At 39.1% G+C, this 23,786-nt stretch overlaps 1 protein-coding gene across 1 annotated transcript in view; it reads right to left on the bottom strand.

Moving 5' to 3' along the window:
- The window catches only part of STAM (signal transducing adaptor molecule), a 35,802-nt gene extending 19,993 nt beyond the window's left edge, over positions 1 to 15,809 (bottom strand). The window contains exons 1-2 of the mRNA XM_055708398.1: positions 15,626 to 15,809; positions 4,581 to 4,665 (exon numbers count right to left, since the gene is read on the bottom strand). Coding sequence (XP_055564373.1) covers positions 4,581 to 4,665; positions 15,626 to 15,665 — 125 coding nt within the window. The 5' untranslated portion in view covers positions 15,666 to 15,809. The remainder of the gene's footprint in view (positions 1 to 4,580; positions 4,666 to 15,625) is intronic.
- Between the last annotated feature and the right edge of the window lie 7,977 nt (positions 15,810 to 23,786).

A 23,786-nucleotide genomic window follows, 5' to 3' on the forward strand; every position in this document is an offset into this window, starting at 1 on the left:
AGGTATTTGATTATATTTTATTTAACAAATACAAAATTAACAGCAATCAGAATCTAAAAATACAACTCTGCACAGAACATTTCATATGTTTTCAGAAATTTATTTTTCATTTACAGTCCAAGGTAACTGACTGTGGGGCTCAAGATTACATAGGTGACTCAGTTTTCTTCCTTGCTCCTTCAGAAACAAGCCAGTCAAAGAGCTTCCTGGTGACCCTGTTAGACAAACATTGCAAAGACTTTGTAAAATGCTACTGAGACTGGGTAACTTGGGGGGTGAGTGGGGGGAGGGGAATAGAAGGTAGTTTGGAAGACTATCAAGTAAGCAATTTTACTGTTCTCTCTGGTATGAACAGGCACAAAAAAACCCAAAGAAGAATCGGCTAACCAGAGTACTGACTCACTGAGGCGATGATTAATTCATAAGGAATCAGGACAAAGTTAGGCAAGCAGCAATATAGACAAACCATTTCTCAATGAAAACTTTCCAGTACCCACCCCCAACAGAGAGTGCTGCAATGAAGATTTCTATTTTATTAAGCATTGGAGTATTCTCCCAGTCACTGGCTTAATGTTTTTTTCAGCCATTGTTTTTAGTAAGTAGCTTTTCTGGACAAAAACTGAAGTTGTGATAGTTTCAAACCTAAATACTGATGTGTCTCATTAAGTTAACACAAAAGGTAGAACTATCCCAAAGCCAAATGCAAACAGAATTAGACTTAGGAACGGCCAGCACTGAAGTGACAGTGGGGAGGCAGGGAGTGGGGTGCTTCATGCTGCAATACACCACATGTGGCCTTTAGTTTTCGTTTTTATCCTGCTTAATGAATCATCCAAATTTTACAATGTTATTTTACCCAGAGCTGATAAACTATAGATTCAGTTGTGCTGTGTAAGCATTTTATAACAAAGCAAAAATCTAACCTATCCTGTAGTCAGATGATTTTAAACGTCAGTCAAATACAATAAAAGTTTTTAACATAAACAAGTTTTCAATATTGCTGTAGAAAAACAGAAAAAAAGATTGCCTTTAATGGTAAAACCTTTTTTTTAATCATGTTTCCATGTTGAAAAGGCAACTTGCTCACTGAATTACCAGTACTCCCAAAAAATCTGATGCAAACAACGTAATATACAACTGCTGATCTGTATTAGTCCTTAAATTCAGAAATGAAAAAAATGTGTTGTCTTTTAGACAAATTTTAGATAATCTTAAAAACCTGATGTGAAACATGCAGAAAGTATTGAGTTAATTCCATACTACGTATGGCAATACTTCATATATGCCATTATAAACAAGGCATATTATTAAAAATATTACAGAATATACTGTCTTTCCAGAGTTTTCTATGAAAATTCCAGCATCAACACTAAATTAATTAAATTTTGAAACTCACAAAAAATAGAGGAAATGGTCAAAGGGAGAGATTCAGTGGAATTCTAATTATTAAAGCCTGTTTAAATTGGTTGTATTAAGGGAAGAAAGATAAAATGTTTAGCTATTGGTGATTCTCTGTGACTAAGGTACTGCAATGTAAAAATTAACAGTAGCAATTCTGCTACTGAACTGTAACTAATTTATCTTAAGAGAAAATGTAGGACCTTTGTAGCATAACAGGTTTCAACAGTTTCCCCAGATGCAAACAAACTGTTGGCAGATCTAAATGAGACAATGTGCCATGTAACACTGTGAGACTTAAAGTGACTTAAGTCCTTCCAGTTTCCTGCTGTTTCAGGTGTAAGACATTCTGCATCTAAAATGCTGCAGACATACAATGAGGCTTACAGAACAGTACAAAGAAAACCCATAAACCAGAGATTTTATAATCTAAACCTCTACCAAAAACAGCAACACACAGCTTGTATTGGACCAGAATTGGTTAAAAGGTTAAAATAGATACCAGTTAAGACTAGCATCCTTGCCACAGGAACTTAAACTGCAGGAGAATTTCAAACACTGTGGCACATCAGATTTAAACTCCTTAATGGGGAAGTTTGTCTTACTTTATCTTTCCATGGCATGACATAATACATCAAATCAAAGAAAATCCACTATCAGTAAGTTTTAACAGAATCTGAATTTAAGCAACAAGCCTATTACAAACAGGATAAATATTACAAAGGTTGAAGTCACAGCCAGGATAAAACCACTGTTTTAATAAAAAACACAACACAACAACAAAACCATACACAAATAAACAAACCCCACAAATCATAACAGAAATTCCAGCTGTCCCAGAAAAACCTAGCTGCACATTACCAGACACTCTCCAGTTCTGTCTGTATTCCCAAGCAGCTGTCTCTTGCAACTACTTACATTTAAGCATTGTTCAGTAAGTTGCTGTGAAACTAAGTCTTGCATGTGGAAATGCTTTCAGTGATTAAACAGAATACTGAAGCCTTCAATAATATTGTTACATGCTCAGCATCAACATGCACAAGGAGTAGAAATGCAGTTTTACATATGCAGATTAATATGAAACATTATTTAACTAGCCAGCTGTTACCTTAGCCACTGTTATACACAACAGCACAGAAGCCTCACTATGCTATTTATAAGTACTCCTCTAAAGACCATCTCTAATCCCAAGGAATAAGCTTATTTGCAAACCTGTCCTTTGGAACAAAAGTCCCAGGTGGGAATATGCTGTCTGGCATCTCATACTGTTTCCCGCAGTTTTACAAGGCAATCCAAGTTGTTCTCAGCGAAGCCATTCATTAAACAGCAGCAATGGCAAACCTCTCTTTTTGAGGCTATTCCTTACCTGAATTGTTACAGGGAATGCTGGGAGAAGATGTATTTAAAACACTTCCAAAGCTTAATGCTACATTGAATAAAACCACTGTAAATACATTGAAATAATTCCTTTAAACTGTATTTTTTATTTGTTAACTCAAATTACACTTTATCTTTTCATGTCCAAAAAACAAGTGCGTGTATAAATTCCATGACAGAGTTCAGTAAAGAATCATTAATGGAAGCACTAGTGGCCCATGTTAAGATGTGTTTAATTTAATAACACATTTTCAATATGTACATTTATCGAAGCCCTGACATCAGAAATAGCTTCTCAAAACAAGGGGAAGAAACACAGAACCTCATTGCTTTCTGTGACAAAGACACTGGTGGTCTGGTGGTGAGGACAAGGGAAGCGCAGCAGATGTTTTATACCTTGGTTTTAGCAAAGTTTCGACATAGAGTTGAAGCTCATATAGTTTCCTCATTACCCAATTGGTGAAATATGGGCTGGATAAAATGTTAATAAGGTGGGTGGAAAACTGGCTGGCCTCCTACGCTCAAAGAGTTGTCACCAGCGATGCAAATTCCAGCTAGTGGGCAGTAACTAGCAGGGTTCTCTGCTGGAACCAACAGTGCTTAAATGCCTTCGCTAATAACCTGAATGATGGGAGGCAGCGCACTCTCAGCAACTTTACTGACAACAGCAAACTGGAGGGGAGCAATCAATATACTGGAGGGCAGGGCTAATATCCAGAGGGGCCTGGACAGGCTGGAGAAATGGGCAGACTGGAATTCAAGTTCAACAAGAACAAGGGCAAGGTGTTGCATTTCATATGGTCTGCACCAGCAAAGGCCAGGAGGTGACCACCTAAAAAGCAGCTCTGCAAGAAAGGATCTGCCGGCCCCATTGGGTAACAGGTGTCAGCAGGGCAGCCTGGCAGCAGACAACCAAACGTATCCTGGGTCAAGCAAGTGGCCAGCGAAGCTAACAGGGCCAGGGAAGTGATCCTTCCCCTCTGTTCTGCACTTGTAAGAGTGTATCTGGAGTACTTGTCCAGTCTGGGGCTCCCCAGTGCAAGGGGGATATTGATGCACTGCAGGAAGTCCAGTGGAGGGCTGCCAGGATGGTCACATGCAGGGAGATGGAGAGCTGCTTTCGGTTTTGAGAAGAGTGAACTAAAAGGGGACCTTACTGCTTTCTACAACTACTTAATCAGAGAATGCATAGAAGGTGCAGCCAAACTTTCTTAGAGCTGCACAGTCATAGGATAAGATGCAACAGATAAACTGGGACTGGGGAAATTGGAAGCAGAATGCAGGATTATTTATTTGTTTACCCACTGACTGTGAGGGTAGTTAAATACTGAAACGTGTGGCCCACGGAGGCTGTGGAAACTCTGACGTTGGAGGCATTCATGACTCGACACAGTCCTGACGAACCCGATGTAATTAGACCTGTTTGAAGCTGGGGGGTTGGACTAGATGACCTCTGGAGGTCACCTCCAACCCAGATTGTGATTCTGTAAGAAAAATCCCTCATGATATCTCCTGGGTTTACAGTGACACTGCTAAAACATATCAGTTTGTTTATTCTGTTATATTGCTAAAAAGCTGCTGAACACAAGTCCTCATTTTAACATCAGCTAGTATCTCCAAAGGAAGAATTGCAAAATGATTGAGCAGAAAATCCATACATTTTCCTTTTACTTGTAACAAATCTGAATTAAATCAAGCTGTTGCAAAAGTATACAAGATAACAAAAATTTCATTCCTCTCATCTACGTATAACACTGAAATAACAAACTTTAAAAAGTGGGGAGGAAATTTCTAAAGTCACTTACCCTGTGCGTGACTGTCCAACTTTATCACAGATGTCCAAGATGAGGCCCCAGTCTTCTGCAGTGTTCATCTCACTGGTTGCTTTCTCTGATGAATAAAATATAAGTAAATCAAAATACAAATTTTAAAAAAATAAACAAGTAAAAGAATTTAACACAATTCTCAACAAAGACGTCGCAATAGTACCTTTCTGTATATTGCTAAATGCATGAAAAATCCTTGTATTTAATAAATTCATATATTAAAACTGTTATATCTAATTATTTTTAACTTTTGCATGTCTACTCATGGCCGTGAATTTAAACTCATAAGCAAATATATATTTTAAGGTTGTTTTCCCACATAATAAAGATATACCCAGAGTATGACAAAAGTATTATAACTATCAACAGATATTTATATTTTTTTTCATTTGGAACTATAAAGTTTAATAGGATATAAACAACCAAAGCTCTAGTTCGCTGCTGAGTCAGATACAACTGCATTGACCACTTCAACAGCCACTAAATTGCTGTGTCTTGCATTTCCTTTCTAGGTATTACAACTCAGCAAGGAGGATTCAACAACTCATTGATAATCACTAAACTTTTATGCCCCCATCTTCATCTCTGCTTTGATGATATATATTGCACACTCTCCTCAGCTATAAAGACTGCTAAACCAACGCTAATCTCATAGAAGCCACCGGAACCCCTTCTTCCAAATCTTTCGAATAGGACAAAAAGTGTCCCTGCTGAAGAGTAAAGAAATGGAGAGGGTAGGTGGAGAAGAAATAGATTCCACTTCAGAAAAAAAAGAGTCTCTCCCTATTTCTTCCCCAGAAAAGCTTAAGTACTCAGAGGATACCATTAAATAGAAGTGTTAAAGGACACTGAGCCTTACAGTGCAGCTGAACAGGAGATGATCTAAACACTGACAGATCAGATCAGGACTGGAGAGCATAAATGAATGCACAAGCAGTTTCCATTATTCACCAAACAGGAGGAGAACGGGCACAGAACAGTACACAAACTTTGTTTTCTACCCCTGGTTCATCTAATATTCATCTCTTAATCTACAAAACACAGAATATGCCTCAGCAACGAGTACGATCCCTCAGGGAATGTCTCAAAGTATTTAGTTTTATGAAAGGAAGCAAAGATCTCCAATAAAAACTTCTCCGCCAGGAAAGATTATCCGTATTAGCAATTGCAAGACTGCAGAGAAGAGAAAACAAAGCAAAACATCTAATCTCCAAAAGTTACAAAGAATTATTAATGTCAGAATTGATGGCTTGTCTTTATGAATGAGTTTTTCTATCCTACAAATTTAAGTAGGTTACAGTTAATTAGTTTAATTCAGAACAAAAATGCAGAAAAGCAAAGCTCTATAGTTATGTGCTCTCAAAGTATTTCTGAGGAAAAATTAAACACTGTCATATACAACTGGAATGACAGCACATCATTTGTGCTGCCTGACACAAGGAAAACAGCAAAGCAGTATACAGAAATCCTACATAGAAGATACTTAGAATTCTATATGTTCTCTCAAAAAAATTAAGAGAGCACTGCCTCCTCTCTTTAAACTGAATTGGAAAACTTATTTTATTACAAAAAATGGTCATAATCAACAAAAATATGAAAAATTCTGGGTAGACACCATGCTAACCTCTACCACTAAGATATACTAGCTGATAAACCAACCACTTTATTTTTCTTTCAGTCCACTATTGTTCCAAATCATCCTTAGGATTACTATAGCTAACAATCAGAGAAAGTCTTGATTTTTAAATCTTGTTCATAAAGGAAACATGTCAACTGTGAAGCAAAAATTGAGAGGAAAACCACAATGGCATGCTGAGTGGATTCTGCCACCTAAAAATACCAAAACTTGAGAACAAAGCAACAAGCCCATACCCTGCTCATATCAACAATGTTTTAATACTCCAGAGTTCTGGTTCTTTAGTCGGGGATATCTTCTAAATACAAGACAGTGTGTGTGAGAGTGTGTGTGTGTGGGGAGGGGAGGGGGGGAGGAAAACCCCATAGCAGAACCATGCATTATACTTTTCCTGCTTGTTATTTATTGCTTTAATATAGCCAGCTCTCAGTCACCTGTAGGCAGAATACTTGTGCCACACATGGTAAGACATCTGAACTGAATGCCTTGCACAGAGCCATCCAGACCAAGCCAGTCTTCTGTAATCATAGTCCATGAGCACAGCAGCTGTACTGCTACCAAAGCCAGCCTCAACTCTGAAGCATCATAACTGCTTTTTTGAAACACAGAGCCTGAGTTGCCTACACTGCATTCCCCAAACAGAAAGCAGCTGATAAACACAGTCCAGGGACACACAAAACAGACCACATGGAGGCAGTTTATTTCCAGGACTCCGAAGTTCCAGTTCATTGCCGGTTCTGCTGGAGCTGGACCAGCTCCAGTCAAAGTGTGCCTGCACGGTGCTCTCCACAGCATTAAGCTCCTGCCAGGCTCAGAGCTCACAAGCAACCTTGCAAACCCACACTGTTCACTCATACTTAATGCTGTACCTTGGTTAGCACATCCTTCAGCAAAGCGCTAAGCAATCCAATGGAACTGAAATTTTGGCCTTTTCCGTTATTCTACACAACAGACAGTTGTCTGTACTTCTGGCAACAATTGATCCTTCTTTCCTCACAATGGCATCAGAAAGAAATGGCACGGCAATCGGTTATGTCTTTTACAAACCAAAAAGTAAACTAACACATGCTTAATGTTTTAAGATATTACCAAACTATGGGTTATGCTAATTTAAATAGTTTGGCTAAAACTACAAATAAGTTGGTGATTGATGAAATCCCTGATCCATATCAGCCACACCAATTACAACCTTTATTTTAATTCTCAATAAGATTATTTTGCTAATTTATCCATAAGTAAGAGTTTTCTATCATGGCTACATTCCTTCATGGAAGTTGAATTTAGTCCTGTATAAAAAATGCCATTTGCTTGCAACACCCTTTCCCCTTTTTAGTTAGGATATTTCCTCCACCAACACACACTAGATAGATTCTTACTAAATTTCAGTCTGAAATGCAGTTCCATTGTGTACTTCTGTCTTCTGTAGTAACAAGCATCCATTAATTCCCTTGGATAATAAAGTTAATGTAAGACATGAGAAAAAAAATTGTCTCTAGAGTTTTAGTCAAATTCTGTCTCAGACAAGGGCAGTTAAAAGTTAACAGCATACTGTGAATGTCAGCAGTACACTATCTGACATTGACTGTCCACAAAAAAGGCCACTATCTCTGTCAGAGCATTAGCAAGCAACTATCACCTTTCACCACTCTGGGAACAGAGGCAAAGATCCTTTGACAAAATTCCTATGTTGCATCTCTGTTTTGTAGACAAAAATATGACTTAAAGCTACTTAAATTAAATTACTTACACTATTATCACTTAAATCCACAAATGCTCTCTCTCCTAACTTAAGGCACGCATTCACAGCCAAAAAAACCTACATGCCAAAAAAACCTCTGTGCCTTCAATATTTGCTTACCCTAACAGCTGGCACTCTACCAGCCTTCAGGTACAGTTCACATGTCACTGTCAGGCTCTATCTTAGTACCAAATGGACTGATAGAGAAGGAAAACCAGACATTTGTATTTGAAGTCCTAGGTTAGGTTAGCACAGCAGACAGAAGATAGCTTAAACAAGAAGTGTTCATTCTCTGTCTCCGATCAAAAATAATTCTGCCATAGCAATATGAAAACTTACTTCAGACCCTATTCTCTCCACCTCACCATTGCTACAAAGTCTTATTCAACTTAGTGAATGCCAAACCAGGATCAGGTAACATTTCAGACTTTACCAAAAGAACTTTTAAAGACAGCACTGGCTCCTTCATGAAATCCGTGTTATTTAAAACTTGTTAATGATACGTCAAACACAAAGGAACATAGGCCTATATGACACAGAGGTATACATGATTGAACTGGGTCTCTAGTTTTCCAGAACAGCTCTCTCCCATAAAGCTGTATTGCTCAAATTCAAGACATCGTTCTCCTAGCACAAGCAAGACCTACAAATTAACATAGTAACTTTAACAAGTGCAAGACTACAGAATCTTACATCACCTCAGATTGTAATGAGTTGTTTTTACAACTCTGCTTTTTCTCCTTTTTATTTTTCCCTTTCATTACAGGTCTTCAATTTTTACCATTATTTTTCTAGGAGTTATTTAAAATTCTTTTCTTACAATTAATTGCACAAAGATAGACAAAGTCATACACACCATCATTTCGGAGGAAAAGAATACTTAGAACTATGGCTTCTTTGGACGACACCAACAATTGTGCACAGTATGAGTGCCTTTCTAAATAAGTTCAACAGTTTATTTAATTCCTAAAACAAAAGCAAGACACACAAAACCAATATATCACATTTTTCAGCCACTTTGCAAGGCACAGAACATGGGATCCCTAGGCTTCTCCCTTCAAACTACTTCTGTACTCAGAGCACGAACCATAATGAGCCAGACAGATTCCACCTCGCCCAACATTCAGTCTTCTGAAGAAGATGCCTAGTAAAACCATAAAAAACAATGAGGCAAGCATTAGTTGTACTTCCCTACAACACACCTTTCAGCAACCAACAATTCATGGTTTCGTAACTCCTGAGTCAGAAATGGTGCTTCAACCGCACAAACATAATCATAAATGACATATAAAACAAATAATTAAGAAAGTGTTCCAAAGCAAAATGCATCTCCTCTGACAGAAATCTCAGCTGTATCTGTACCTTCAGAATTTCTCAATAAGTTCTAGAACATAATCTCCTTCAAGTAAAATATCTAGATGCTGAAATCATACTTCCAAACATCTATGGGGTTTTTTTTCAACTAAGCCTCTGAATAAGATTCATCCAAACCTGAACATCATCTGCCTTCTAAAGAAAACACCATTATTCTGTAGGAATACCATCTAATCTCACTAATATACTGTACCAAAAATGCAGAAGACCACATTACACCTAGTGATCAAAAGCCAGGCCAGAAAGACCTAATTATATGAGTTACATTACTTTGGTTGTGGTGAAAGTACACATGCCTCTTGCATGGGCTCTTTTTAGTTATCTAAATAAACAGGTCTCTCCTTGTGTTGTAAAGTTCATTAATTTTGTTGAGATCCCATTTCCCTCCAATTTACACAAATCTGAAGGGTCTTGGCGCATCAATAAAATTCTATTTTCTCCTGTGGGTTTGTGCATTATTTAGAAATTATAACCAAAGCAAAAATATTTGCACTGTGATTGTATTTGAAGTTCCCTATTGCATACTAAACACAACTGTAGTTGATGATTTTAGGACAGAAGCAGCAAACTTTTCTCAGAAGAAAACGTAATTTCCTAATAATTCATTACTGTCCTGAAAGAAATTTATCACCAGATGTATAAAGTACTATTAAACAGAAGAACTGCAGTACATGCTGAAAAAATCCACTGCCAGACTTAGTGGTTGACTGTTTAGGTGCTGTTAAGTAAAATATAAATATTGCCGCAGATTTTCCATGCAAATATGTGCTAGTCACTTGATTTCTCTGCCTCAGTTCTGCATTTTAACAAAAGCATTTTACTGCCTTATTAGAATTCCACAAGAGTAAATACTCTCATCAATGTTCAGATACTGCATTGAATGGCATGATGCATTTTTAGAGGGAAGTTGTGGCAGGTTTGAGCTTCCTAAGCTTTAGATTTTACTGAAATTTAATTTAATAAAAAATTCCAAACTTAGAACGGAGCTATTTTTCAACTACAAAGTCTCAAAGATGTTAAAGCTGCCTAGAATTTCAAGAAGTAACAAAAACAGATCAAAACACCCCCAAAGCCAACACTTAAAATGTACATAATTTGAAGCAGTTAAATATGAGTAAAAACTACCAGAATATTCTACTAAACTAAGGTTTTTAACGATTCTAGTTGGTATTTGCTCTAACTCCAATCACGGACATAACTCAAGTTCTCCAGTTCCGCATCTCTAAAAAGAAATACTGACTTTCTCAATAATTGAAGTTACAAAGAAAAGAATGGCTACAGAAAGACTTCCAAAGAATGGCTACAGAAAGCCTTCACTCAGAAACTAGAATTACAACCAGTTTCTAGCATGATTTTAAAAATCCTTAAAAATCCGTTATATCAATGTAAACACCACAGAATTAACAAAATATTCAACACTCCCTTTCCTCCCCATCTCCCTAGTCTTTTCTTCCCAAAGAAATAAATAACTTGCCTCCTCTCTATATAAATGCAAACACTAAAATTCCAAAGCATTGTAAATACATAAATGTAACTACTTCATCTCTTCAATATAGTTTAAATGGTCCTGAAAGACTGAAGCTGATGGCGAATTATTCTTTCTTTTTGCAGTCACTCACCAAGAAATTCTGATTACATACCAATCCACATCACTGAAGTTAAAAGTAATTAATTTTGTTCTTTTTGTCTGTCAAATAAAATGAACAAATGCATTTCTTGGCCCACTCTACAAAAAACATCACTTTAATATTAAACTAATCTGCATTTCACTAGCATGCTCAGAACCATACAGAAGAATATGTCCAACCAGGTTCCATTTAGACAAGGCTGAAAATAACCTCTAACAGGCCATGCCACCAAAGAAAGAAACTAGAATTCCTCATTGAAGCATTAACTTCAGTAAATCTATTAACCAACGTCTTCAGTTTAATATCCCATTTACAGTATTCCTAAAAAGCCCTAAAAATGGGAGCACTTGTAGAAGGTGTCCTATGAAAGCACTGCCAGCTGATCCAAGGCAAAGCAAGCAGCAGTGACTGAGCTGACGTGAGGCCACCTTAACTCACTCCTTCAGAAGACTAGGTAGGATCTTACCATGCATGAGGCAGTCTAGCCAAGACAGACATCACTCAACTCAGTAAGCCAAGCAGAATGAGTACAAAAGAACTCAAGATGTGGTAAGACAATGCTGAAAACACCAAGACAAGCTGGGCAAAAATGATTTATCTGTTTAAATATCTCATGCAAGCCCTAACAAATCCACAGAACTCAAACTACCTTTTGACCAGAAATACTACAACAGAGCAGGAAGGTGAGCATGTTAGAGATTTATGAGAATGATGATTACTCTGTAAACAAGGTGTATCACACGCATGTTATACTAAAATATGGTGCCAGGATCTACTTGCAGGGACCCACAAACCAAGTCATAATAGGAGCAGCATTTCAGAAGGAAAATCAGTAAGAGACTTATTCACATCAAATATACAGCATTATTTTTATCAGCTAGAGGAACAGATTTTACATGTTGGAAAACTACTTTTGATTCTTCTGAATTTTGATATTATAATGCACACTGTCACAGCTGAAATGAGGGGTTCTGAATTTTGATATTATAATGCACACTGTCACAGCTGAAATGAGGGGAAGCACTTAAAACGACAGCTCTTCCCTGGGAAAAAAGAAAAAGAATTACCAGGAAAGTAGTCCACAAAAACTCCATTACACCAACTACACTGAGAATCAGATTAACATGCAAAGCAAATGCAAGAAGTGCCTTCATCCCTTACTGTGCGTAAGGGAGAAAAATCATGCAAAACCCCCATGTTTTTTAAATACCTCCTATTAATATCATGTGTGATTTTATGACAACTCATACCAGAACCTGTATTTATCGCAGCTTATAAGACTTCAGAAATAATAAGCTTAACAGCAGGGAGTAAAAAGTTCTTCCAGTTTTCTACAATACAGATTAAGTTTACAATGCTTGACATGAAGCTAAAGTATGCACTACATTAAGCCCAGAGTTACAGATTTTAGTTTGGAGATAACATCTAAATGACACTTCAGAACTGCTTTAGCAGTTAAGTTCTTCATCAAACCTAGCCCAACCACCACTGCACTACCAATTAGCCTGTCATGACAGATTAGTAGACAGTCTTTTGGTTCTTAAAGCACATTTCACCATTATTTTGCTTGCATCAAACCTACAGGTAAACCTGCATTTCTCAGGAACAATTCTCTGAGAGTAATTTTATGATTGAGTTTGTGAAATACAGCAGAAACAGACTTCCCACCAGCCTAATCACACCATTAATTCTAACCCCTTAAATGGAGGATTAGAGACTCTTAATTATAATCACAGCAGTCCAGCGTCTTGAAGGTTTTTTCTTTTGTTAAATTCCAATATTGTGTTCCTTAGTTGGACACAGTACCCAAGGTTCCCAGACTTGACTGTGAAAATCCAAACTACCTTGTGTCACCACTGATTAGGACCCCTTCCTGGTGAAACATGACTAAAATGGTAAAAAGAGGGTTCAGAAAACAAAAAGTATTTGGGCTTCATCCAGACATTTGGACTCTTTGAAGATGACAATGGCCTATTTCCTCAAATGTCTGGGCAGCTTAAAGCATTCTTTAATATTATTAGTTTAACAGTAGTCTTAAACAACATTCTTTTGCCAACCACACCTAAAGAAGAGGTGCACCCCTCAAAATCTCTGTACAAAGTTGACACTAAATGGTAAGCTATTATGGATGACCAGGTTCCACAGCAGGAGTATGCTAACTGGACTAGCCAAATGTTGATGACTGGCCAGACAAACTGAGAAATTTCTCCTTCTGAACTTAGAGATACTTATGTTCCTGAAAAGAATGGAAAACAACCTAGTTCTAGATGTGTTCTCTGCAATCCATCATCCTAAATGGTTCCAAAATCATTTACAATTATTACACAGTACTGATTAGCTGTCCAGTAGACAAGAATGCACAGCTATCACAGCAATACTATCAGCTACACCAATGTCCAAATTCATATGAAATTAAGAATAGCTTTTGACTGCCTTCCTGCTTCAGGAATCTCATTTTTCAAAAGAAAAAAATTTTGCTGAGCAAGAACAAAAGCAGAGCACTCCACTTTCATTCTGAGAAAAGAATAGGAAAATAACACTACTGCTTGACAACTTTTGTAAGTTTCCCGAGAACAGGAGAGCTTACTTTACAGCTGACGTTATCTTATGAAGCCTGCCAAGAAGTTCATCCAGATAATAGCACATTCCCATGGGGCCTTGGGGAAGAAGGGCCCAGGGACACTTTCCAGGAGACTTCATAATTCCCATTTCCCTGGCACAAATCCAGTTAAGTGATGGATAAAAGCAGCAGGCTCCTGTAAGTAGGCTGCCACCAACTGAACAGCCAGCTGCTCCTTCGGTCTCTCTCAGGACACCATGGAAGGGGCCAACAGAAAGAAGCCACGTCTACTGGTGTAAGTTAGCCCATTGCCCATTGTCTGCTTTTCCAAGAACAATCTGGGATTGAGTGTTTATTTCCCTGTGCTCATACAGTATACAGACTAATGCTTTTTAAAATATATCTACAGGTGATCATATTAGGCAAGCGCAGTAGGTAGGATGCTGGCATCCTCTGCACCTGGAAAACAGCAACCAAACTACCAAAGTAACAGTTGGGTACTATTACCCTGCATTATGAAACTTAAAGTGCTGACAAACACATCTATCAGACTTCGCTCTAAAGAAACACATTCAAGCAGTCTGATCTTCACTGCTACACAGTGGCCTCAGGAAGTAAAAAAAGTGAACATTTGCCAGAACCTCCGCTATCACTTTTTAATCTTCTTAGTTCAAATAATTCTCATGTATAATATTAGCAATGTTTCAGTCCTCTAATGGTCCATGGAAAACTGGCAAACAGTTCAATGTCTTCCTCATTTTCAACTGCCAGATTATACTAGAAGACAGAGAAACAATTAGGAAAAATTCTTTACCACTTCTCAAAATAAGTCATTGTCAATTTTGCCGTCAAGAAAATTACAAATTGAAGAGTGGTCTTCAGCGGAAAATTGTTCTTAACTGTTCAAAATGAGAAGAAAAGCAAGCTATGCTTTATTAAGATGCAACAGACTATGAATTCCTGATAACATGCATACAGACTTTATGTCACAGTCCTTCCTTCATGCACTAACCCTCCCCCCTGAAAAGATACATGCTTTTCAGTTTTTGAGTTTTCTTTTGAAGAGCAATTAAATTGGAACTCAGAATTCTAAGGTCAGATAAACATTAAGAAAGAACCAATGTATTTGTAGTTGAAAGCTACAGCAATTATAAGGCTACTAAATAAATTTGTTCCAAGAGACATATACAGTGTTATACTGCTGTAAAAAAATAATCTAGGGTGGGTGTAGGGGGTACCTATCTGCATACGAGAAACAGTCCCTTTGTATTTTGCTGTTCCCCACACAAAGCTTATCGCTCTGATGTGAAACAAACAGCAGCAGGTAGGTGACGAACCTTATTACACAATCACAAATCAGACAAGCAAAACGAATTTTTAACTGCCTATATGTTATTTCACCTTCAGTTTGGACACATCAGCATTAATCACAATTTTTGTCAAGCAAAAGCCAGACATTTCCTCTCCATCTAGTTTGGCCTTGGAACAAGCAAGGTGGGGATGAAACCTGATCACACAGCATGTCAAGTTTCACTTGAAAGGAAAAAAGAAAGCTCCCACAGGAATTCACTTTAAACCACTGCACACAAAACGCTTTGACAATTTTATCCTGTCTGCGAAGCAATAACAGATGGTGCTTTTTACTTTTCATCCTTCCAGCAACACTCCACGTAGGCATTTCTCACTACTTGTTTTGCTACGCTGCAACGTTACCTCTGCGAAGCAGGCCGGCCTGCCTCCCGCGGGCATCCCCGCGCCCGCCCCCCGCCCGCAGCCCCGCGGGGCCAGGCAGGGCCCGCCGCCGCCCCGGGCTGTCACCGACCAGGCCGCAGCCACCGCCGCTCGCTGCCCGGAGGCGCCCCCGGCCCTGCCGCTCCCCCCGCACCGTGACCGCCGGCCGGGCCGGGCCGGGCCGCCCATGCGCCGCCGCCGCCACCGGCGAGGCCGGGCGGGCGCCAGCGAGCCTGGCAGCGGGGCTGGGCGGGGAGCGGGCCGGCGGCCGCGGGGTCGGAGGGAAGGCCGGCCACGGGTTACCCCAGGGGAGGCCGGAACGGAGGGCCGGGCCGGGGCGCCACGGCAGCCACTCACCCACATCCTGGTCGAAGGGGTTGGTGGCGAAGAGCGGCATCGCGGGGCGGGGGGCGCGGCGCGGCCACCCCTCCGGGCAGCGCGGCGGCGGAACGAGAAGCCCTCGGCGGCGGCGGCCGTGGCGGCAGCGGCTCCTCCTCCCGCCCGGGGTCCCTCCACCGCCGCCTCCTCCCAGGGCCGGGGAGCCGGCCCCCCGCGCGCAGCATGCTGGGAAACCGGGCCCGGCCCGGCCCCAGCCCCAGCCCCCGGCCCGGCCCGCCCCGGCCCGCGGCGGCGCGGCACCCGGGGAGCGGAGCGCGGCGGCCGGGACGGCGCCTCGGGCCCTCTCCGCAGGCACCCGCGGCCCGAGCCGGGCCTGGCCCGAGCCGGGCTCGGCAGGTGGGTGGGCGGGCGCCCCTCCTGACCAGGCCCGGCCCGGCCTTGCCCGCCGCCCGGCCCCTGCAGGCAGCGGCCCCAGCGCGCCCCGCCGCCCCAGGCCAGGCAGCTTAGGGCCGGTAGAGCGGCTGGAAGCGGGGGGTTATTTCATTTAGTTCTGCTGAGCTCTTCCGTGCCCCTCTAGGCAGGAGGTGGGTCGGTTTTGTGCTCAGGCACGTTCACTCCCTATACAAAATTTTCAGAGCTTCCCTATATGTCGGGCTGGGTCTTTCCGTTGTTAATGCCATCATGCTTCTGGAGCCGATGGCCTGCCAGCGAAGGTGCTGGGGGTGGTTATGAGAGCGTCTTTGGCAGCATGGCTTGGGAGTCTTATCATTGCTCGGTTAGATCTGCCGAGATCAGTAGCTTTCAGTTGTTCACAGGGCCTTGCATACCCTGTGGCCTTTGGTGCGCAGTCCTGTCTTGCTGCTTCTTTTCACACAAGTATCTTGTTGGCTTCAGTTGGGTTTGTCCCACGGTAACAATTTTGACTCATAGGATATGACACGTTCTGCCTATACCTGCCGTTGCATAAAACTCAAGTAGTTATCCTTTATTGCTCTCAACTAGTTGGATTGCAAATTAAGCAAAAAAGGGCACACGCACGTATGTGAGGCAAGAGTCATAGTCGTCTCAAAGAGCAATAAGGGCATGTCACAGGAGCGCAAACAAGAAATTAAAAAGACAGTACTACTGTTTGTGGTGCAGAAACACTAGATGCAATCAATAGCACTAACCATGCTCAATAATGAATGTGATTGCATGCATTAGGCAAACTTCTGACACATCAAATGAAAAGTGCACACAAGCCTCTTCCCACAGGGATATTCAGTCACTAGGCACTTCCTTATTTTACTAAAATTTATTCCATGATCTCAAGTTCTTCTTTCCCTATCTACAACTATTTTCAGCAGCGGATGCAGGTCAGCATTGATCTACTGCTTAGGACTGACTACTTTTAAGGAATTGCATGTCTGCTTTAGATTCCGCCTGATTTCAGCGACATCTGCTAGATATTCTCAGAGGATGCTTTACCTCCTCACCATTCATCATCCCCCATTATGTTCACAAAAGACATATGGTAGATGTTCTCAGAGCCTGTTTTATTCCACGCCTTTTCATCCCTTCCCTCTAATGGGTTTCAAAATGAATGGTAAGAATTGTTTAAAAACAGGCAGAACAACTATGCAGTAGTCCTGCAGTAAGAGCAAACACAAGAGATGTGGGGAACTGGGGTTTCAGCCTGGTCTTCAGCCTGAAAGGATTCCAGCCCAACCTTAACTCCCAGGCAACACTCTACTCCGCATTTTGAAAAAAGTAGTCAATACTCAGGTTGCATCTTAAGGCTCTGCAGTCATGGCTCATGTTTTGTTTCTCTTAACATTTTTTTTCTGTTGAAATTGGTGTGAAGTACAAGAGTCCTTTGGATACTCTGTATTTTATTGTATCTCCCTCTTTTTCCCTGTGCCAGGGCTCTGGCATTCTTCCATGGCACAGCAATGGGTAGTGGTTAGAGCACTCTCCCACAAAGCTTGGGGTTTGGCCTGTCAGACACGGATGGCTACAGAAACCAGCTTTTCCACCTCATGTGTGAGTAGTATAATAAGTACACTATTGAAAAAAAGGCTTGTTGAGCTCCTTTTGTTGAATGTAGTTCAAAACATTTGTATTATTTCCTGCTGCATTTGAGCCATTTCAAATGGTTCAAACTTGTGCTGCCTAAATTAGCAATCTAAAAGCAAGGATTCAAGTTGAAAGGTACAGTCTCAAATTGCATCTAATTTCAGGGTAACTAAGACGTGGAGAATGTAGCAACACTGCACTCCCTGTACCCACAACTGTGTGCTGCTACCACATTTCTCGTATTAGATTTGGATTTGATCCAATTCATTTGTGGTTGTACAATGAGCCGATCCAGCTGAAAACTACCTCACTGCAGAAAGTTCCCTGTTGGATCATGTCACTCATCTGACTCACCTTGCAATTAGATCCCAGGCAAGTGAAGAGGTGGGAAGGCATGGCTGGGGACTGCACTACACCAGACTGGGTCAAGAAAAACAGGCACATCCAGGGGATTATTCATCTGTTCTATTTCAGACCTCATTCTGAAGATGGCCTCTGCAACAGTCTGACCCTTGATTTCATAGAGGAGCTTATCTGTCCAGCAGTCCTCTGACTTAGGACTGTCTCCGGACAGCCTCAGAGCAAGTTTTAAGTAGGGTGTTTTTTAAAAATATGTGCTACTTTTGTCCAAAGTAAACAGTCTCAGATGATTGGTATGGACATTTCTTTTTTATATATAGTACTGTTGTTCAGATACTGTTAAGAGATAAAGGCATGTATTCAGCAAATTGCCAATGCAACTCACTTCCTGGATTTTAAAGATGCAACATACTTCTAGATTTGCTTAAACAACTGTGTAATTTTATTGTTTGTTTATATAATTTATTTTTTAAATTATGTCAAGGTTATCCATATCAAGGTTAGTTCCAGATTCTGGTGGCATACAATGATTCACTTCCTTATAGTCTTCCAGTAGGAAAGGGTACTTAGGAACAGCAACTTATAAATTACAATCCGCTAGGACAGTTCTAGTATTTTTTACAATCACTGAACTGACACACATCTGCATTATACAAGCATATTTCTTAGAGGAAGACAAAAATGTGGCCACAGAGGGGAAATCCACTGCAGTTCCAGTTTACTGGAGGAGTATTATACTTGGCATGCCCATTTATGTAGGGATATAGTAGTTTGCTGGCTGCTGCACTGTAAAGATAAGGCATATAACTCCAGGAAAAAGTCAGGCCAGTACAATATTAGCAGGGAGACAGATATGAAGACCAGTGATTGTCTCAGGGATCAGTCATGCTAACCTCTATTTTTAACAGCATTTTCATTATAGTCCACTGTGTATGTTTCTTTCAGAACTGGAAACTGGGCAGAAAAGAAAATTAAAAGAAAAGAGGAAGATTCAGACTAGAGAAAGTGCCAGCAGTCCATTTAATCACAGTTTTTGTCTTTGACAGGGCAAGTACAAGATGTTTTGGATGGCATACAAGACGCTGTAATGCACAGCAACATGATGATGTGACTAAGACAAAATTTATCCCAGTCACAGGCCACATGTAAATGTTCTAAGTACTGGACTACAGTGTTTTATTTCCAATCTATAGTCTTATTGTACATGTCCTAATATTTTGCAAGTGACCAGGTGGCATGGCTTACTTATGGTATTCTTATCTATTTCGTTATATAAAGAGACTATCTGAAAGATAAGTAACTCTGGTGTCCTCTGTTATACAAAAAGTCAGGCTAAAATTACTCATCCTTTTTGGCCTTAGTATTTATGAAGTATGCAAGTAGGATTATATGAAGCATATAGCTGGAGTTCCCTCAAATTCATGTAACAATAGAGCTAGGCAAGTGTTCAAACAATAAACTTTATAAAACAATCTATTTTGCCCCGACCACATTAAAAATTGTAGTGTGCAACTTCCTAGTTAATTTTTGCACATATAGATGCCTGAAACAAGGGTTTATATCTTCCCCAGTTTTTCTGTATTCAAAGCAGTACTTGCAAACCAGCTCACACGAAGTAATATTTCATATGTTTACACTGCAGTTTTGTTAAATGATTTTGTATAACAAGTTCACCAAAGTCAAACACAAAAATGTGTTTACACTATTTGCTTTAGTAAGCTTATAGTGATGTATTGTGCTATAGCTGTAAGAAGTAGATAATCTGGAAGCTGCTGGCTGATGGGACCACTGGGTGCCTGGGCTTCCCTGGGGATGCTGGCGGGACACCAGCCTCCTGACACTGCCATGGGGAACCACTTGTCCTCGTGCTTTTTCTGGCACAAGCACCTGTTCTCAGTGTGGCCAAACTGACTATGCCCAACATGGTCACTTTTTCTTGCTGATAACTAAGACCAGTTTTCAACCAATGATCAGGTTAAAATGAACCTTTTTGTTCTCCACTGCTCTTCTGCAAAGGAAAACAGAAATACTTCCACTGACCATAATGGGAGTTAGATTGGAACGCTACTCCCTTGATAAAGAATTCTTTTTAAATTAAGTCCTTGAAATAAAACTAAATAACAAGCAAAGACTGTGTCTGCTCTGAAACTAATAATGGAAGCAGTCTCCTCTATAGAGATTGTAGTGCTCACACAAGCAAGCTACCATTGAAATATGCTGAAAATCAGAAGGTATTTTTAATATTACTTAAGTGGGTTTTGTGAAACTCCGTGAAAAATCTGTTGGCAAGGTAGTAAAGCTTCTTTAAGAAAAATATTACATTTATTGCATAATATAGGGAAGGGAATTTAAGAATATCTTACTTGTGCTAGCAGTTTGTTTTCAACATGTACTTTATTTTACAAATGTGAACAGTACCATTGAAGCTAATGATACTAATTTAAAGTTTTGAGCATTTTATATGTATATCTATATAATTAGAACATTAGAGTTAGCTTCTTGATACAGCCAGTCTTCTTAGTATGCAAAGGTGTCAGCTGCACAGATTACAGTCTGTGGGACGGCTCTATACATAAATTTATCCAAGTCTAGCAATGCAACAAAATGTCAGGATTAAACAGTGGAACAGTCCAAAATATCCCATTAAGGAAATAATTACTGTACAGAATCCAGTTAGTCTGTTACAGCAAAAAGCACATTGAGTTTAGTTTGTCTAAATGAGATGAGTGGGACAGTCATCTTCATTTAACATGTGTGTGTCCTTCAACATTGCAGTTTGGGTGACAGTTTTGCTTCTGAAGAGGATTAAACACACAAGGGCATCTCAAACTGGTGATTTTGAAAACATAAAATAAATATACCTGTGCTTTTCAGATATAGAGAATCAATGGTGTTCATACAAAGACTTCTAAATGTTCACACCAGATTTTTTGTGTATTTTCCACTTCAGCCTGTGTTCATGGCACCTGTTTTCCTTTGCTGACTACTGAACTGCACAATAATATGAGTCATTTATCTTGCAGTAGCAGTACAAAACTCCAACTGCTTCAGATGTGTCTAATACAAAGATATTTTCTAGTTCTTTCTTTATGCAATCCATGCTACACCACATCTTTTGAAAGCATCTTCTGTCCTATTTCTAGAATAATAAATAAATCGATATACACACCTCAATGAATGCACAAAAAGTGTATAAACACTGTGTTGTTCGTTAGACATAGCTAAATTCTGTTTACTTGCATTTATCCTTGAATACTTCACTGATTACTACACACCATAAACCTAAAATAGTGTGCAAGTGCTATATATAAGTCTGTTGTCTAAACACATTGTTCTTGCAAAGTGTGTTGGGAACATGAAGTGAAGACAGGGCAGAAAGACAAGCAGAGTTTAAGTTGTTACTTTTTCTAACAAATTCTCCTTCCTCAGGATTTTAAGTTATCATCTGGCATTTAACTATTCTGAAGTATAAAGGTAATCTAATGATTCTGCAGGGCTCATACTAGAGTAATTCTTGTACCGTTTCATAACACATGACCTTCTCCTGTGATAGTGGAGCTGATAAGCCATTATATTATTTTCAGAGCACTACCACTTTCCTTTTCATAGAAATGTTCCCATAGAACACTGCATGAGAAAATAATTCTCATAAAAGCTTCACTTTGTATTTCTGTAAATAGATTGCAAATAAAACCCATTCAGCTATATAAGGTATTGAATATCTACTTGTGCAATAGCAACCTAGAACATAAATATACACTGATAATATCAGTCATGAAGAAGGCCAGGAAAACCACTCATTTTTGTAATAACATCATAGCAATATTGATGGTTTGCAACTAGAGTGAACATAGGAGAACCACCTGTGAAGGCTGAAAATGAATATGAAACATAACGATGAGCTCACCGACAACACAAAAGGTCTTGATCTAACCATCTTAAAATTTATCAGGAAGGTTGATTTCAGACTGTACTTGAACTGATTGAGCTCAATTGATAAGCCAGTCATAATTTATTTAAGAAGCTGATTTAGATAATGCAATTAATATATCATCCTACTCAGTTCCATTGATTACATTTCTGTATGTAGACAAAATCTGTCTTACGAATAATTTTGAGATTTTTTTGATCAAAGGGTGCTAGCTGAAGCTGAAATAGTAAATGAAATAATTTTGCTACTATAATATATAAATATAAAAATATATATCATATATAAAATCTATTTGCCACAGTATTTCTAATTAAGCCAGATACTGTACTTAATGCTTTGAAAACAGCTGAAATTTTATCAAATTTAAATAAAAGATTTTATAGTGATTCAGAAAATGCAGACTACTAAACCACAAATGTATACACGGTAAATTGACAGAAATAATGATTAAAAGAATAACAGTAGAAAAGTTATGAAAGGGAAATTTCATTTCAACTAATTTCTTGCAATTCCTGGAACACATAATTGCAAGAACAGACTAAAAAAAAATTAACACAACAAACACATTTTGAAAACACTGCTGCAAAGTTGTCACACAGGAACTACCAAGGATATGAAGTAGTTATATATTAAGGAACAAAGTATCTCCATAGATCAAAATATGGGAAACAGAAACAAAGATCAAATCTTCTTTACTTTGGCAAAAAGAAAGCAGTGGGGTGTTTATGAAAGTTCTGTAATTAGTTTTGTGCTTAATAAATTTATAAATGGTCAGGAAACAGAGAGAGGCATGGGATGGCAAAACTTGCAAATGACACAAAACGTTTAGTTTATTGAAATCCAAAAAGGATTATGAGGATATTCAGAAATTTCTCATCAATTGGGTGAATGGGTAGTGTAACAGCAAGAGAAACTGTACACTCATAAATAAACCCCACAATATTAGAGGAAAAACATTGAGCTTATCCTCAACAGTAAGTTCTTAATTGACTAAATCAACTGAAAACAAACCTGGCCATCATTACAGATTACAGATAAATTGTGCATCCAAAATCAACAATTTTAAGCAAATAAATAGTCGGAAGGAAAATAATACAGAATTCTAATGAGAATATATCGAACATTGCCTATCACATTTCAAAAGATTCTGTGCAACAGCATGGAAAACATCCAAGAAAGGATTTAAAGATGGAAAATGTTCACTTCAGCAAGCAAGTAAGATTTGTTTGCTCAAATCTGCAGTGGAACAACCTCAAGAGAAATAGCAAAAGGTAGCTAAAAGTATTAGAAAATCACACCTAATATTAAGAATTGGTATAAGGTCATGCCTTCCTCCATGTATCATGATTTAAAATTAGAAAGTCTTCAGCTGCTAATGAAGTCATAAGTTGCCAAATTCAAATGAGACAAAAAACACTTTACACATAGTACATGGTTGATTTGTGATACCCATTTCAACACTGTATTGAGAAAGCCAAGAAGCTAGAAAGGTCTGAAGAACAAAGTGAAATTTGAGCAGCAAAAAAGTGTAAGGAAGATAGCAGGAATACCCAGAATTAAAATAGTAAATTAAAAAATATTTTGGAAAGCTACAGAGTTTATTACAACTCATAACTGTTACATTGTGATGAAATTTAGGCTCAGATTATCCCGTATTTGCACACTATAGTTTCTTGCACTTTCCTCTGAAGCCCAAAGTTGGCAAAAACTTCTGAATTAGGTCATTCAAGTCCTGTGTGTAAATTTGTCTAGAATTTTTAACTATAGGATTCCCAAACTGGGTTATGACTACTTGAAGACAAAAATCCTCTTTGTATATATAATAACAAAAGC

The sequence above is a fragment of the Falco cherrug genome, chromosome 4 (genome assembly GCF_023634085.1).
Source record: "Falco cherrug isolate bFalChe1 chromosome 4, bFalChe1.pri, whole genome shotgun sequence".
Taxonomy (NCBI): Eukaryota; Metazoa; Chordata; class Aves; order Falconiformes; family Falconidae; genus Falco; species Falco cherrug.